At 42.9% G+C, this 15,597-nt stretch overlaps 1 protein-coding gene across 8 annotated transcripts in view; it reads left to right on the top strand.

Moving 5' to 3' along the window:
• Positions 1–2,320, top strand: part of emsy (EMSY transcriptional repressor, BRCA2 interacting) — a 48,312-nt gene extending 45,992 nt beyond the window's left edge. For all 8 annotated transcript variants that reach the window (XM_008120752.3, XM_008120751.3, XM_008120746.3 and 5 more), the window contains one exon: positions 554–2,320. In XM_008120752.3, coding sequence (XP_008118959.1) covers positions 554–745 — 192 coding nt within the window. In that variant the 3' untranslated portion in view covers positions 746–2,320. The remainder of the gene's footprint in view (positions 1–553) is intronic.
• Positions 2,321–15,597: the final 13,277 nt, after the last annotated feature.

Genomic DNA, 15,597 nt, shown 5'->3' with positions numbered 1-15,597 from the left:
AGCCGCTGTTAGCTCTAGCTTCTGCCAACCTAGCAGTTTGAAAACATGCCAATGTGAGTAGATCAATAGGTACCACTCTAGTGGGAAGGTAACGGCACTCCATGCAGTCATGCCGGCCACATGACCTTGGAGGTATCTATGGACAACGCCGGCTCTTCGGCTTAGAAATGGAGATGAGCACCAACCCCCAGAGTCAGACATGACTGGACTTAACGTCAGGGGAAAACCTTTACCTTTACCTATTCTATGTGTATGTTGATTTGCCAGTTAACTGTACCTCTTCGGTGTGGGAGGGGTTATAGACATGTGATTGTACTGAGTATGTTCAGACTCGGGACTCCATTTTGTAGTCAGTCTGCTCTACGCCTCAGTTGAGGTGGAAGTCTGCTTGAGACCTCGGACACCGTATTCCAGGTGAGGTCTGACCAAAGCAGAGCAGAAAGGGACTAGGATTTACCTCAATCTCGACAATGGGCGTTAAATCATTCAGCATAGAATTGCATTAGCTTTCCCCCCTATTGTTTGTTAGTCTCTGCTCTTTTCTCTCTTCCAGACAATCCCCCAGTACTCCGTGGCATGCCATTCCACCTCCAACGTGGTGGTGGAACCCAGTGGTCTCCTGGAACTCAACAACTTCACCAGCCAACGCCTCGATGACGAGGAGACAGTGATGGAACAGGACATTGACAGCGGCAATGAGGATGGGATGGAGCCCAGCCCAACGCAGAATTTGGAGCCATCGTAGCACATACCCGGAGTGCCAGGGCGCACTTTACAGACACATGCACACAGCAGTAGCAACGTTTTGGCCCTTTGCACCCAAGACACAACCTTGTATTATTCTTCAAAAGCACTTTGCGGATCAGAGGTGTTTGGACACACCAGGTGCCAACGCGTCGGCAAGACAGGGATCACAAAACGGTTTGTTTCCAAGCAAGGCAACCTTGCCGTTGTAGAGTACGCTTATGACAGGAGAATGTATATTTCTAAGCCGAGAAGACAAAGAACGTGCTTTTCTTTCCCTTAAAGGTATATTGAAGTTTTTTCATGTCGTTCTGAACCAGTTACGGAAGTTTTCTTGGTATATCCCATCCCTGTTCCAAAAGAAAAAAAACACATTAAATATAATTCTTTGCCGTGGAAGAAATCTTCCCAGAGAGACTTTTTGTCAGGTCTCTTTGGTGGAAAGCCCCCCACAGTACCTGCATTTCTTTGCTGCCTATGTACCTTAAAGGAGAGTGTTCCTGCTTTTCTGTACTGTTCACTTGTTTCAAAAGCTTAGCCTTTTTGAAAAAAAGGAATGATCTTGCCTCCAGGATGAGGGGGAAGTACATTGTGAAATCTGATTCAGACTTCAAAGATATTTTTCTCATTCTCACAGACATACTTTTGGTCATCAACCTCTGAAAATGTCTACCTACTCCTATGCTGACAAAGTTTTATTTATTGAAATGTTAAGGGAGGGTTCCAGCTCCTGTGAAAGAAAACCCAGTAACCTTAAAGACTTGTATGTAAAGCAAACGGTTTTGTCTTTAAGCTGCGAAATGAAAGCAACGGATCTTGACCGAAAACAGTTGTTCCAAATGAGGGCATTGAAAATCCAAGAGGCGAAACTCGGAGGCGGTTCAAGACACTGAGAGATGTGTTTTGTTCTTAACGTGTGTTGGTTTGGTTTTTAAAGAAACTTTACTTAATGACTGTTTAGAGGACTTTTAAAAGATGTAGAAGCTGCCCTTTTTATAGATAGTTTTCTTCTGTTTTTGAAGTGATCCTTCTCAGCCTTATTGTTTTGGTTTGCACAAGTAAAATGGTGGGATTTTTTGCGATGGCTAGAAAGCAGCCAGATGAGACAAAACCCTCTTGGTAACAAAAGACTTGGAGGTTCTTTTTATAAAAGAAAAAAGAAAATTGTACATAGGAACCAAGTTTTTAAACTTTTTTGTATAGATTTCATTATACATAAACATTTTAAGATTTTTGATGTATCCTGTATATACACTTCCCTGTTGAACTGGCTGCGTTTGTTTTTGGATTTTATGTTGAGAGGGGGGTTGTTTTGCGGAAATACTCCTCTGAAGTAGAACTTCTCTGAAGGCTCTAATACCATTTGTGTCAATATTTTTTAAATTGTGATTTTAGAGTTTTGTAATTAAACAGCCTCTAGAGAACATGCCGGGAGCTGAAATGCAACACCAAAAATACTTTGTCGTCCTTTAAATATTATATGTGTAGCATTTGGCTGTCCTGTAGATGGCAGTGTCAGCCATTCTTTAACATCTGTTGGTTGTTCAATTTCTTTATAAAAAAGCCTTACAGACTTTGCTTCTTGCTGTTCCCCCCTTGCTGTTGTGTTAGTCCTACTAATTTTTGTCTGATCCCAACAAGATGGTTCAGTGGTCTTTGTTGTTTATTCTGTGTATGGTGTGCAGTAGGAAGATTTTGGGGGACAAATTTGGCACACAAGAATTAAGCAAAGACTTAAATCCCTGTTTCACTAAACTTTGTCTTCTATAGCATGGATCTATGGCATTTACTGTGATATCAAATTGCTGTGATTCTGTAGTGGATATACAGGCAGTCACCAAGTTACAGACATCCAACTTACAAATGGCTCATAGTTAATGGGGGTGAGACAACAGGAAGTGAGAGAAGTCTGCCCCTCAGAAGGGACATTCACTCCTGAAAGACTTATCATCGGGGGAAAAAGTGTCTCCATTGAAGCTTTAACACCAGTCCTTATTTCCACCACAAGCCAAATTCTTCAAAATCCAATTGTCATAGGGACACAAAGTGAGGCGAAATCTTCTGAACAGAGGCATAGAGAACAAAAGAAACATTACAGGGATGTTAACTCTTCCCTGTGCTATCCAAACCTTTAAACAAATGGCTGGAGTTTCATTTAAAAATGTATCTGTTCCAACTTATATACTAATTCAACTTAAGAACAAACCTATAGAACCTGTATTATCCATAACCGAGGGACTGCCTGTACTCAAGTCTAGCTCTACTAAAAGTCATAGAATTCACTGGATACCTATATGGATGGAGCTTTTGTCTTGGACCCATTCCAAGTATCCTCAGCCTACTCAGAAGGATTTGAAATTTGCCCATTCACCATTAGCACCTAGTTGGCGAATAGCGTGCCTCATCACAGTCCTGGTCTTCCAACTCAGGCCTGCACAACCTTTGGCCCTCCAGGTGTTTTGGACTTCAGCTCCCAGAATTCTTGACCATTAGACAATCTGGCTAGGGCTTCTGGGAGTAGGAGGCCCAAATACGCGGAGGGTCAAAGCTTGTGCAGGGTTGAGCTAAACTTGGTTGGAATATGTGTTGTCTCTTGACAGTTTGGCACTTGGTGTTATGTTCCCCTAGGCTTTGCCTTTGTTGTTACCATGGGGGTCCCATTTTCTCAGGGAATCATAGTTTTAGGGAAATATAGTCAGCTCCACATTTGTGGGTTTCATTTTTGCAGATGTGATTATTTCAGATCTGATTAACATTCTTTCTAGGAATCTCCAGGTCAAGTTTATGGTCAACATCTGCCAGAAGCCATGCTGGAAAATCTTGAGATATCTAGAGTAGGCATGGGCAAACTTCAGCCCTCCTCGAGGTGTTTTGGACTTCAACTCCCACAATTCCTAACAGCTGATGTGAGGTCCAAAACACCTGTAGGACCCAAATTTGTCCATTCCTGATCTAGAGAATCTGGAGAGAAGATCTCTAGGAATCTTGTCAGATCCTGGCAGAAGTTGACCATATAATCGTGTTGAATGGCCTAGAGATTTCTAGGGAGATGTTCATAGTTCATTATTGTTATTATTTGCATATTTTTCTGGGGATCCTGCAGTCCCTACCATGATCAAATGTGTCACAAAAGGTATTGCAAATCATAGAATCATAGAATCATAGAATCATAGAATAGTAGAGTTGGAAGAGACCTCAAGGGCCATCTAGTCCAACCCCCCGCTAAGAAGCAGGAAATCGCATTCAAAGCACCCCCGACAGATGGCCATCCAGCCTCTGCTTAAAAGCCTCCAAAGAAGGAGCCTCCACCACGGCCCGGGGGAGAGAGTTCCACTGCCGAACAGCCCTCACAGTGAGGAAGTTCTTCCTGATGTTCAGGTGGAATCTCCTTTCCTGTAGTTTGAAGCCATTGTTCCGTGTCCTAGTCTGCAGGGCAGCAGAAAATAAGCTTGCTCCCTCCTCCCTATGACTTCCCCTCACATATTTGTACATGGCTATCATGTCTCCTCTCAGCCTTCTCTTCTGCAGGCTAAACATGCCCAGCTCTTTAAGCCTCTCCTCATAGGGCTTGTTCTCCAGACCCTTAATCATTTTAGTTGCCCTCCTCTGGACGCTTTCCAGCTTGTCAGCATCTCCCTTCATCTGCGGTGCCCAAAACTGGACACAGTATTCCAGGTGTGGTCTGACCAAGGCAGAATAGAGGGGGAGCATGACTTCCCTGGATCTAGACGTTATTCCCCTATTGATGCAGGCCAAAATCCCATTGGCTTTTTTAGCTGCCGCATCACATTGTAGGCTCATGTTTAACTTGTTGTCCACGAGGACTCCAAGATCTTTTTCGCACACACTGCTGTCAAGCCAGGCGTCCCCCATTCTGTATCTTTGATTTCCATTTTTTCTGCCGAAGTGAAGTATCTTGCATTTGTCCCTGTTGAACTTCATTTTGTTAGTTTCGGCCCATCTCTCTAGTCTGTCAAGATCGTTTTGAATTCTGCTCCTGTCTTCTGGAGTGTTAGCTATCCCTCCGAGTTTGGTGTCATCTGCAAACTTGATGATCGTGCCTTCTAACCCTTCGTCTAAGTCGTTAATAAAGATGTTGAACAGAACCGGGCCCAGGACGGAGCCCTGCGGCACTCCACTTGTCACTTCTTTCCATGATGAAGACGACGCATTGGTGAGCACCCTTTGGGTTCGTTCGCTTAGTCAATTACAGATCCACCTAACCGTAGTTTTGTCTAGCCCACATTTTACTAGTTTGTTTGCCAGAAGGTCGTGGGGGACTTTGTCGAAGGCCTTACTGAAATCTAGATATGCTACATCCACGGCATTCCCTGTATCGACCCAACTCGTAACTCTATCGAAAAAAGAGATCAGATTAGTCTGGCATGACTTGTTTTTGGTAAATCCGTGTTGACTATTAGCAATGACCGCATTTGTTTCTAAGTGTTTGCAGACCACTTCCTTAATGATCTTTTCCAGAATCTTGCCTGGTATTGATGTGAGGCTGACCGGACGGTAATTGTTTGGGTCGTTCTTTTTTCCCTTCTTGAAGATAGGGACCACATTCGCCCTCCTCCAATCTGCTGGGACTTCTCCTGTTCTCCAAGAACTCTCGAAGATGATTGCCAGTGGTTCTGAAATAACTTCCGCTAGTTCCTTCAATACTCTTGGATGTAGCTGATCTGGCCCTGGGGACTTGAATTCGTTTAGAGTGGCCAGGTGTTCCTGGACAACTTGTTTCCCTATTTGGGGTTGGATTTCCCCCAATCCTTCGTCCATTCCATGTTGCTGAGGTTGAAGATGGCTTTCTTTTTGTGAGAAGACCGAGGCAAAGAAGGCATTAAGCAGTTCTGCCTTTTCCCTATCCCCTGTCACCATCACCCCATCTACTCCTTGCAGTGGCCCTATCGCCTCCTTTTTCTTCCTTTTTCTACCAACATAAGCAAAAAAACCTTTTTTGTTGTTTTTTATGTCCCTGGCAAGTCTGAGCTCATTTTGCGCTTTAGCCTTGCGAACCTTTTCCCTACAGGAGTTGGCTATACGTTTGAATTCTTCTTTGGTGATTTCTCCCCTTTTCCACTTCTTGTGCATGTCACTTTTGAGCTTTAGCTCAGTTAGAAGTTCTTTGGACATCCATTCTGGCTTCTTTGCACTTGTCTTATTTTTCTTCTTTGTTGGCACTGTTTGCATTTGCGCCTTGAGTATTTCGCTTTTGAAAAACTCCCATCCATCCTTAACTCCCTTGTTTTTTAATATCGGCGTCCATGGAATGCCGCTCAGTAATTCCTTCATTTTTTGGAAGTCAGCTCTCTTAAAGTCCAGAATGCGTGTTTGACTTGTCTTAGTTTCAGCATTCCTTTGTATTGCAAACTGCAGGAGCACATGGTCACTTGCCCCTAAGGATCCAACCACTTCAACTGTATTGATCAGGTCTTCCACATTTGTTAAGATTAGATCAAGAGTTGCTGATCCCCTTGTTGCCTCTTCTACCTTCTGGACCATAAAATTATCTGCAAGGCAAGTGAGGAATTTGTTGGACTTTGTACTCTTGGCTGAGTTTGTTTTCCAGCAGATATCGGGATAATTGAAATCGCCCATGACTACTATATCTCTTCTTTGTGCCTGTTTGGTCAGCTGTTGACAGAAGGCTTCATCAAGTCCTTCATCCTGACTCGGAGGTCTGTAGTAGACACCCACGACAAGATCTTTTTGAGTCCCGGTTCCCTTGATTCTTATCCAGATGCTTTCAAGCTGGTTTCCCGGATTACAGTCTTCCATATCCCTTAAAGGATGGCCATAAATCTTTGTTACTTTGCTTTTTCGTAGCAGTCTTAGAACAGAGGAGGAGAGAACTGAGATGGAGCAAGAAATTGAGTTTTATGTCATGCTGACATGCTTTTGTGAGGAGCTGTGTTTTGTGTTTACGGGTGATCACCTCATTGACTGCAGGCTTCACATTACAAAAACACTAAACACGTAGGAAATACAAATGAAATGCACAGGTATAGATAGGATGGGTGATGCCTGGCTTGAAAACAGAACAAGTGAAAAGGGCCTCGGAGTCTTAGTAGACCCCAAGCTGAACATTTGTCAGCAGCTGTGATGCAGCAGCTTAAAAAGCCAATGTAATTTTCAACTGCAATCATAAGAGCTTAATGTCAAGGGAAGTTATAATCCCACTCTATTTTGCTTTGGTGAGACCTCACCTAGAGTAACACTGTTCAGTTCTGGGCAACACAATTCAAGAAGGAGATGGACAAGATAGAAGGTGTCCAGAAAAGGGTTTGGAAGCCAAGCCCTTTGAGAAGCATGTTTTTAGCCTTGAGAAGAGACAGTCAAGAGGGGACATGAGAGCCATATTTAAATATTTGAAAGGATGCCACATTGAGGAGGAGGCAAGCTTGTTATCTGCTGCTCTAGAGACTGGGACACAATGGAGCAATGAATTCAAATTACAGGAAAAAAGAGATTTCACTTCAACATTAGAAAGAACTTCCTGAGAGTAATAGCAGTTGACAGTGGGGTATGCGGTCTATGAGGAGTCTAGTGGAGTTCCTCGAGAGGTTTTTAAGCAGAGGCTGGATGGTTATCTTGTCAGGAGTGCTTGGATTGTGTCTTTCTGCCTGGCAGAATGGACTTGGACCAACTCTAGGAGTCTATGAGTCTATCAACCCATTCGGATATGGCGAAATGGGTGAAAGATGTCTAACCGAGGTGTCTCACCACAAATCTTGAGTGGTGATAAAAACCCACAATAAAATGTCACAACGTAAGGCCCAGCATGGAAATGAGAGTCGGGTGAACTTACCAATGACCTCGATGTGGATGAGGTGGTTTAGGGAAAACCACGGGGGAAGTGGAACCAACCCACACGGTGAGCCAAGATGTGCCACCACGGTGCAGCCGCGTCACAGAGGAAATCACAGGGGCGGCTGCACTTAGACTTTGCGGAGGGGATGAACTTCTAAAATTAGCAACACCCCACTGAAAGTAAGAGCGGATTCTTTCCCCACAAAGGGTTACATTGAATCATAGGACAAACTGAAAAAGAAATATCAGGTAATGAGGGCATCCCTTCCACCAGCATTTCAAGAATGAATGCAGTTTGACACCAATTTAACTCTCATGGGTCAAAATACTAGCATATCTGCATTAACCATGGGACTGATTGCCAAGAATGCATCTCCACTGTAGAAGGAAGGCAGTTTGATACCATTTGAACTGTCATGCCTCAGTGTTATGTAATCCTGAGAGTTGTAGTTTGCTGAGGCACTAGCACTCTTTGGCAGAGAAGGCAAAAATACCTCCATAGCATTGAGGCACTGCAGTTAAGGTGATGCCAGGTTGCATTAATTATATGGTGTAGATGCACCCATAGACTTCTATGCCTCAATCCAATGGAATCCAGAGTTTCGTAATTTTGCAAGGCCTTGATTCTTCTCTGCTAAAGACGACTGGTGCCTCACCAAACTATAGCTCCCAGGATTTCATAGTGTTGAACCATGGCAGTTAACGTGGCTTAAAACTGCATTAATTTTATAGTATAGATGCACCTGGCACTGTTCAAGAAGAACATGGAAAACTTGCATAATAATAATAATAATAATACTTTTTTTTGTGTTCCACCCTATCTCCCCAAGGGAGATTTTAACTCATTTTTCAGCAACTGGAATACACTGAGGACAAAGATAAAGCGGGAAAAGGAGAAGGAAGCAGAGACGTTTTCAAAGCGGCTGGAAATGTAGGACTGTGGGGGAATAAATCGGGACTGTTTCTGCCAAATCAGGAACCTTTCAGAACATGTGGTTGTGCCACTTGCAGTTGTGCCAAAGAAATACAGTAGAGTCTCACTTATCCAACACTCGCTTATCCAACGTTCGGGATTATCCAATGCATTTTTATAGTCAATGTTTTCAATATATCATGATATTTTGGTGCGAAATTCGTAAATACAGTAATTACTACGTAGCATTTCTTCGTATTGAACTACTTTTTCTTCCAGATTTGTTGTGTAACGTGATGTTTTGGTGCTTAATTTGTAAAATCATAACCTAATTTGATGTTTAATAGGCTTCTCCTTAACCTCTCCTTATTATCCAACATATTTGCTTATCCAACATTCTGCCGGCCCGTTTATGTTGGATAAGTGAGACTCTACTGTAGTTAAACAATTCACAAGTGAACTTTTTAAAGTTCACAAGTATACACAAGTTGCTAAGCAAGTGCAGAGACAGAAGCACACTATCCTCAAACTTCTGTTTGGCTTTTCTTTTCTGACCCACTCTCCTTTCCCTTCCAATCTAATCCCTTTCCAATCAAATCCCTTTCTGTTCCCATTCAATCCCTTTCCGTTTCCTTCCCTTCCCTATCCAACCCCTTTCTTTTCTTTCCCTTCCCTTTGTTTCCATTTTCTATCCATCCCCTTTCCTTTTTCTTCCCCTTTCTTTCCTATCTTTCCTATATGAAATGCAAAGATACAGAATGGGGGATACCTGGCTCAACAGCAATATGTATGAAAATGATCTTGGAGTCCTCGTGGGGAGGAAGGTGAATATGAGCCAATGCGATGCAGTGGCAAAAAAGCCAGTGGGATTTTGGCCTGCATCAATAGGAGTAGTGTCTAGATCCAGGGAAATCATACTATGGTAGTATTACTACCCCGCTTTTCTGCCTTGGTCAGACCACACCTGGAATCACACTGTGTCCCATTCTGGGCACCACAATTGAGGGGAGATGTTGACAAGCTGGAAAGCGTCCAGAGGAGGGTGACTCAAAGGATCAAGAGTCTGGAGAACAAGCCCCATGAGGAGCGGCTTAAAGAGCTGGATATGTTTAGCCTGCAGAAGAGAAGGCTGAGAAGAGACATGATAGCCATGTACAAATACATGAAGGGAAGTCATAGGGAGGAAGGAAAAAGCTTGTTTTCTGTTGTTCTGGAGACTAGGATGCGGAATAATGGCTTCAGACTACAGGAAAGGAGATTCCACCTGAACATCAGGAAGAATTTCCTCACTGTGAGAGCCGTTCAGCAGTGGAACTCTCTGCCACAGAGTATGGCAAAGGTTCCTTCTTTGGAGGCTTTGAAACAGAGGCTGGATGGCCTTTTGTCAGGGGTGCTTTGAATACTATTTTCCCGTTTCTTGGCAGAACCGGGTTGGACTGGATGGCCCATGAGGTCTCTTCCAACTCTAGAATTTTATGATTCTATCTTACTCCTTCCCTTCTTTTCCCTTTCCTATCCAACTCCTTCTCTTCTTTTCCTTTTTCTTGCTAAGCCCTTTCCTTTCTTTTCCCTCACTTCCTTTCTTTTCCTTTTTCTTGCCAAAACATTTCTGCTTTTTTCGTTCCTTCTTTTCCTTTTTCTTTCCATACCCTCTTTCTTTTTCTATCCAATCTCTTTCCTTTCCCTTCTCTCTTTCCTTTCTCAGTCTTTCCCCCTCTCTTTCCACAACCCAGGTTTAGCCCTTTGCAATCACAAATGGGGATTTTTGGCTGCCCTTATTCCTGTTTTCTGAGAAAAGATTGCAACTAGGGGACAGAGGAAACACAATCGTCTACCCACCCACACTCATTGTGAGAGCTCTGCTATGAATGCTGTGGGTGGTCAAGAGAATTCACCATTTATAGTTATATATTCAAAAGTTGATGGAGAACAGGGTTTTCTTTGGCTTGTTGTAGGGCAGAGTCGACAGGTGTGACAGGTTCAGATGCCAAATTTTTGGCCCCAAAAACCTTTTTTGGGGAAGGGCACATACATTTTCAAAAATACCTCGCTGCTCCCACCTCCCTAAAAGTACAGTAGAGTCTCGCTTATCCAACACTCACTTAGCCAACATTCTGGATTATCCAACGCATTTTTGTAGTCAATGTTTTCAATATATCATGATATTTTGGTGCTAAATTCATAAATACAGTAATTACTACATAGCATTACTGCATATTGAACTACTTTTTCTGTCAAATTTGTTGTATAACATGATGTTTTGGTGCATAATTTGTAAAATCATAACCTAATTTGATGTGTAATAGGCTTTTCCTTAATCTCTCCTTATTATCCAACATATTCGCTTATCCAACGTTCTGCTGGCCCGTTTATGTTGGATAAGTGAGACTCTACTGTAGTGTCAAACTATTTAATTTTACAGTGTAGATGCACCCAGAGAGACAGAGGAATTATTATGTTTTATGTGCATCTCCCACATTTCCAAATAACAGATGATATGTATCATTTTGCTGCTTGGAAGCTATAAAAAGAAATATAAACAGATATGACATTGTCTACGCAAACACTGCAGTCACAAACTTCCTCAATGTATTCCCTTGGGGTTTTTTTTCTTTTAAAAGGCTATGTCTTCTACATCCTTTGCTTCCTTTGTAGTTTATTTAAAAGTGTGGATCCTAAGGAAGAATGTTTTGTGATTCAAAAGACTACTGTCCTTCTGACGTTTTTTTCACACCGAAGAGTGGAATTTCCCCTTTCCTGATCTTTCATAATAGAACATCGGCCTCCAGTACACAGTAATCCTATTTCTTCTTGGAGGGTAGACTGCAATTTCAATGTTCAAAACAAGAAATGCTTCCTTCCATTGTTACAGCCACAGAACCATTCAGTCGGATTCCAATGCAGGAACCTTCCAATTTTTTTAAAAAGCCTATTTCAAATGGAGAATCTTTTATCCAGAATTCTAAAATCCCAAATACTCAAAAATCTTAAATTGTCTGCATGAGTGGCTGAGATAGTGATACCTTTGCATTGTTCAATATATGCAAATGCCGCTTCATGCACAAAATTATTTTAAATATTTTATAAAATTCCCTTCTGGTTATGTGTGCAATATATGAATGAAACATAAGTGCTTTTCATGTTTAGACTTGGGTCCCATCTCCAAAATATCTTCCTCTTCTTCACTTTATTTTTATGCTGCCTTTCTCCCTATACAGTAAACATGATGCAATATAGTGTATTTATCGTGTCAGAAGTGAATTGGGAATACAGTTATAATGCATATAACCACAAACCACAAACAAAGATAAAAGCTTGACATTATACTAAATGTTCTTTGACCAGTAGCTGGCCACTTGGAGTGCCTCTGGTGTTGCTATAAGAAGATCCTCCATGGTGCACGTGGCAGGGCTCAGATTGCATTGTAGTAAGTGGTCTGTGGTTTGCTCTTCTCAGCACTCACATGTTGTGGACTTCATTTTGTAGTCCCATTTCTTAAGATTGGCTCTGCACCTCGTGGTGCCGGTCTTCCAAGTTCAGTCTGTTCAGCGTCTTCCAAGTTGCCCAGTCTTCTGTGTGCCCAGGGGGAATCTCTATTCGGTATCAGCCATAGCTTGAGGTTCCGGGTTTTAGCCTGCCACTTTTGGACCCTTGCTTGCTGAGGTGTTCCTGCAAGTATCTCTGTAGATCTTAGAAAGCTGTTTCTTGTTTTAAGGCGTTGGTATGCTGACTGATATCTGAACAGAGGATGGGCTGGAGATGTCGCTGCCTTGGTCCTTTCATTTTTGGTTGCTACCTCCCGATGGAGGAGGTGCAATATTGGCTAAACAATATAATTTCTCCAATGGCGTAGGGCATAGACATCCTGTGATAATGTGACAAGTCTCATTAAGAGCCACATCCACTGTTTTAACGTGGTGAGATATATTCCACACTGGGCATGCATATTCAGCAGCAGAGTAGCCAAGCGCAAGGGCAGATGTCTTCACTGTGTCTGGTTGTGATTCCCAGTCATGCCAGTCAGCATGATATTATTTCTTTGTTTGATAGTCAGGCAATGCTTCTTGTAATTCGGAGCACTGTCCACGGTAACTCCCAAGTATTTTGGTGTGCTGCAATGCTCCAGTGGGATTCCTTCCCAGGTAATCCGCAGAGCTCGGGATGCTTGTTTGTTCTTAAGGTGAAAAGCACACGTCTGTGTTTTAGAGGAATTAGGAGTCACATGGTTTTCCCTGTCATAGGCAGTAAGAGCACCTAGAACTTTGGAGAGCTTCTGTTCAACCCTTTCAAAGCTCCCTGCTTGAGTGGTGATGGTACGATCGTCAGCATAGATGAAATTCTCTGTCCCTTCTGGCAATGGCTGGTTATTTGTGTAAATGTTGAACATTGAAGGAGCAAGCTCGCTCCCCGTTCTTCTGTTTTCTCCATCTGCTTCTTTGGCCCTGGAACTCAACAAAAAGGCTCCTGTTTTGTAGCAGATTTCCTATGAAGCAAGTGAAGCTGGTAATCCTTAGTGATATTAAGGAAGTGGTTTGCAAACACTTAGAAACAAATGCAGTCATTGCTAATAGTCAACACGGATTTACCAAAAACAAGTCATGCCAGACTAATCTGATCTCTTTTTTCGACAGAGTTACTAGTTGGGTCGATACAGGGAATGCCGTGGATGTAGCGTACCTGGATTTCAGTAAGGCCTTCGACAAAGTCCTCCACAACCTTCTGGCAAACAAACTAGTAAAATGTGGGCTAGACAAAACTACGGTTAGGTGGATCTGTAATTGGCTAAGCGAACGAACCCAAAGGGCGCTCACCAATGCGTCGTCTTCATCATGGAAAGAAGTGACAAGTGGAGTGCCGCAGGGCTCCGTCCTGGGCCCGGTTCTGTTCAACATCTTTATTAACGACTTAGACGAAGGGTTAGAAGGCACGATCATCAAGTTTGCAGATGACACCAAACTGGGAGGGAAAGCCAACACTCCAGAAGACAGGAGCAGAATTCAAAACGATCTTGACAGACTAGAGAGATGGGCCGAAACTAACAAAATGAAGTTCAACAGGGATAAATGCAAGATACTTCACTTCGGCAGAAAAAATGGAAATCAAAGATACAGAATGGGGGACGCCTGGCTAGACAGCAGTACATGTGAAAAAGATCTTGGAGTCCTTGTGGACAACAAGTTAAACATGAGCCAGCAATGTGATGCGGCTGCTAAGAAAGCCAATGGGATTCTGGCCTGCATCAATAGGGGAATAGCGTCTAGATCCAGGGAAGTCATGCTCCCCCTCTATTCTGCCTTGGTCAGACCACACCTGGAATCACACTGTGTCCCATTCTGGGCACCACAGTTGAAGGGAGATGTTGACAAGCTGGAAAGCGTCCAGAGGAGGGCAACTAAAATGATCAAAGGTCTGGAGAACAAGCCCTATGAGGAGCGGCTTAAAGAGCTGGGCATGTTTAGCCTGCAGAAGAGAAGGCTGAGAGCAGACATGATAGCCATGTACAAATACGTGAAGGGAAGTCATAGGGAGGAGGGAGCAAGCTTGTTTTCTGCTGCCCTGCAGACTAGGACGCGGAACAATGGCTTCAAACTACAGGAAAGGAGATTCCACCTGAACATCAGGAAGAACTTCCTCACTGTGAGAGCTGTTCGACAGTGGAACTCTCTCCCCTGGGCCATGGTAGAGGCTCCTTCTTTGGAGGCTTTTAAACAGAGGCTGGATGGCCATCTGTCGGGGGTGCTTTGAATGTGATTTCCTGCTTCTTGGCAGGGGGTTGGACTGGATGGCCCATGAGGCCTCTTCCAACTCTACTATTCTATGATTCTATGATTCTATTAGACGTTTTTCTCAGGAGAAGGCAATGATTGCGTGATTGCTAGAGACATGTTCTCTTTTGATCTTTTTGAGTCCTCCAGCATGACTAGAGGAAGTTGATCATAGCATCACAATGGAAAACCTAGAAATTCCTAGAAATTCTGCAAATACCAGTAATCTAATCTGCCAAAGTCAAAGATTGCAAATAGGACAACTATATAGGAATAGTGCTATGTCTTTTCTTGTTTTTTTTCAAGGGAGTGGGTGATATTTACACTTGGAAAGAAGCATGGAAGAAACATAAAATCTTCATTTGTAGCCTTGCATCCCCATCTTCAAAGTGATTCCATCTGGCTCTTAAACTGGTCAAACGAAATGCAAACCCACACTAGATTGCAATCTTAAGTTTTCCGATGTCACTCCCTTCACATTGGCCCCTCGTCTTGAATAAACGTGTAGCCTTGCTCTCTTTGTGTCGGAAAGGAAAGGAGTCGATGCCTGTATCTTGTTTCTTGCCTTTTGGGAAAGTTTAATTTCTCCAAGCTGATTATTTATCCTCATTTTGAGCTCTTGCCCAAAACAGCATTTCACTGCTTATTTGTAAAGCATTTGCATCTGGGAGACTTTAAATGTTTTTTCTCCCCCAGTAGGCTGATTTGTTTGGAAAAAGTGATGCAAGACATGCTTTCTTTTCAAAGTAAAACAAATAAAACCCTTACAAATAGGCGTGAGTGCTGGGTTGAAGGCAAAGGGACAGGTCTGATCCAGATAATGGGAAACTCCTGGAGAAACTGGAGAAATGAGTATATCTCACCCTGCCCTAAACTGGCACCATATGGAGCTGGCAAGGCAAGGCGTTGATGGAAGAGGCTGGATCATGAAACAAACATGTGAATGAAACAAATGGTTTGCATCTAGAAAGAGTTTAAACAATCATGGCTTATTTGGATATTGTTTTCTAGGTTTGCAGACTGCATGTTTCAGAGAGGATTTGAAGAGGACACTCCCTTATGGAATCCAAGTGTTGGAAGGGACCCAAAGGGCCATCTGGTCCAACCCCAGGAATAAAATTCCAAGCACTCCTGACAGATGGTCATCCAGCCTTTCCTTAAAAATCACCAAATCTCCACTGCCAGATTTCCAGGAAACATACTCCATTGCTAAACAGCTCTTACCATCAGGATCTTCTTCCCAATGTTTTAAGTAGAATCTCTTTTCTTGGAATTTGGATCCGTTCTCCTATTATGTCCTATGGTCCGGAGAAGCAGAAAACAAGTTTGCCCTTTTAATACGATATATTAAACATGACTATCATA

This window comes from Anolis carolinensis, chromosome 3 (assembly GCF_035594765.1).
Source record: "Anolis carolinensis isolate JA03-04 chromosome 3, rAnoCar3.1.pri, whole genome shotgun sequence".
Taxonomy (NCBI): domain Eukaryota; kingdom Metazoa; phylum Chordata; class Lepidosauria; order Squamata; family Dactyloidae; genus Anolis; species Anolis carolinensis.
This window is presented reverse-complemented; position numbering and strand designations above follow the sequence as displayed.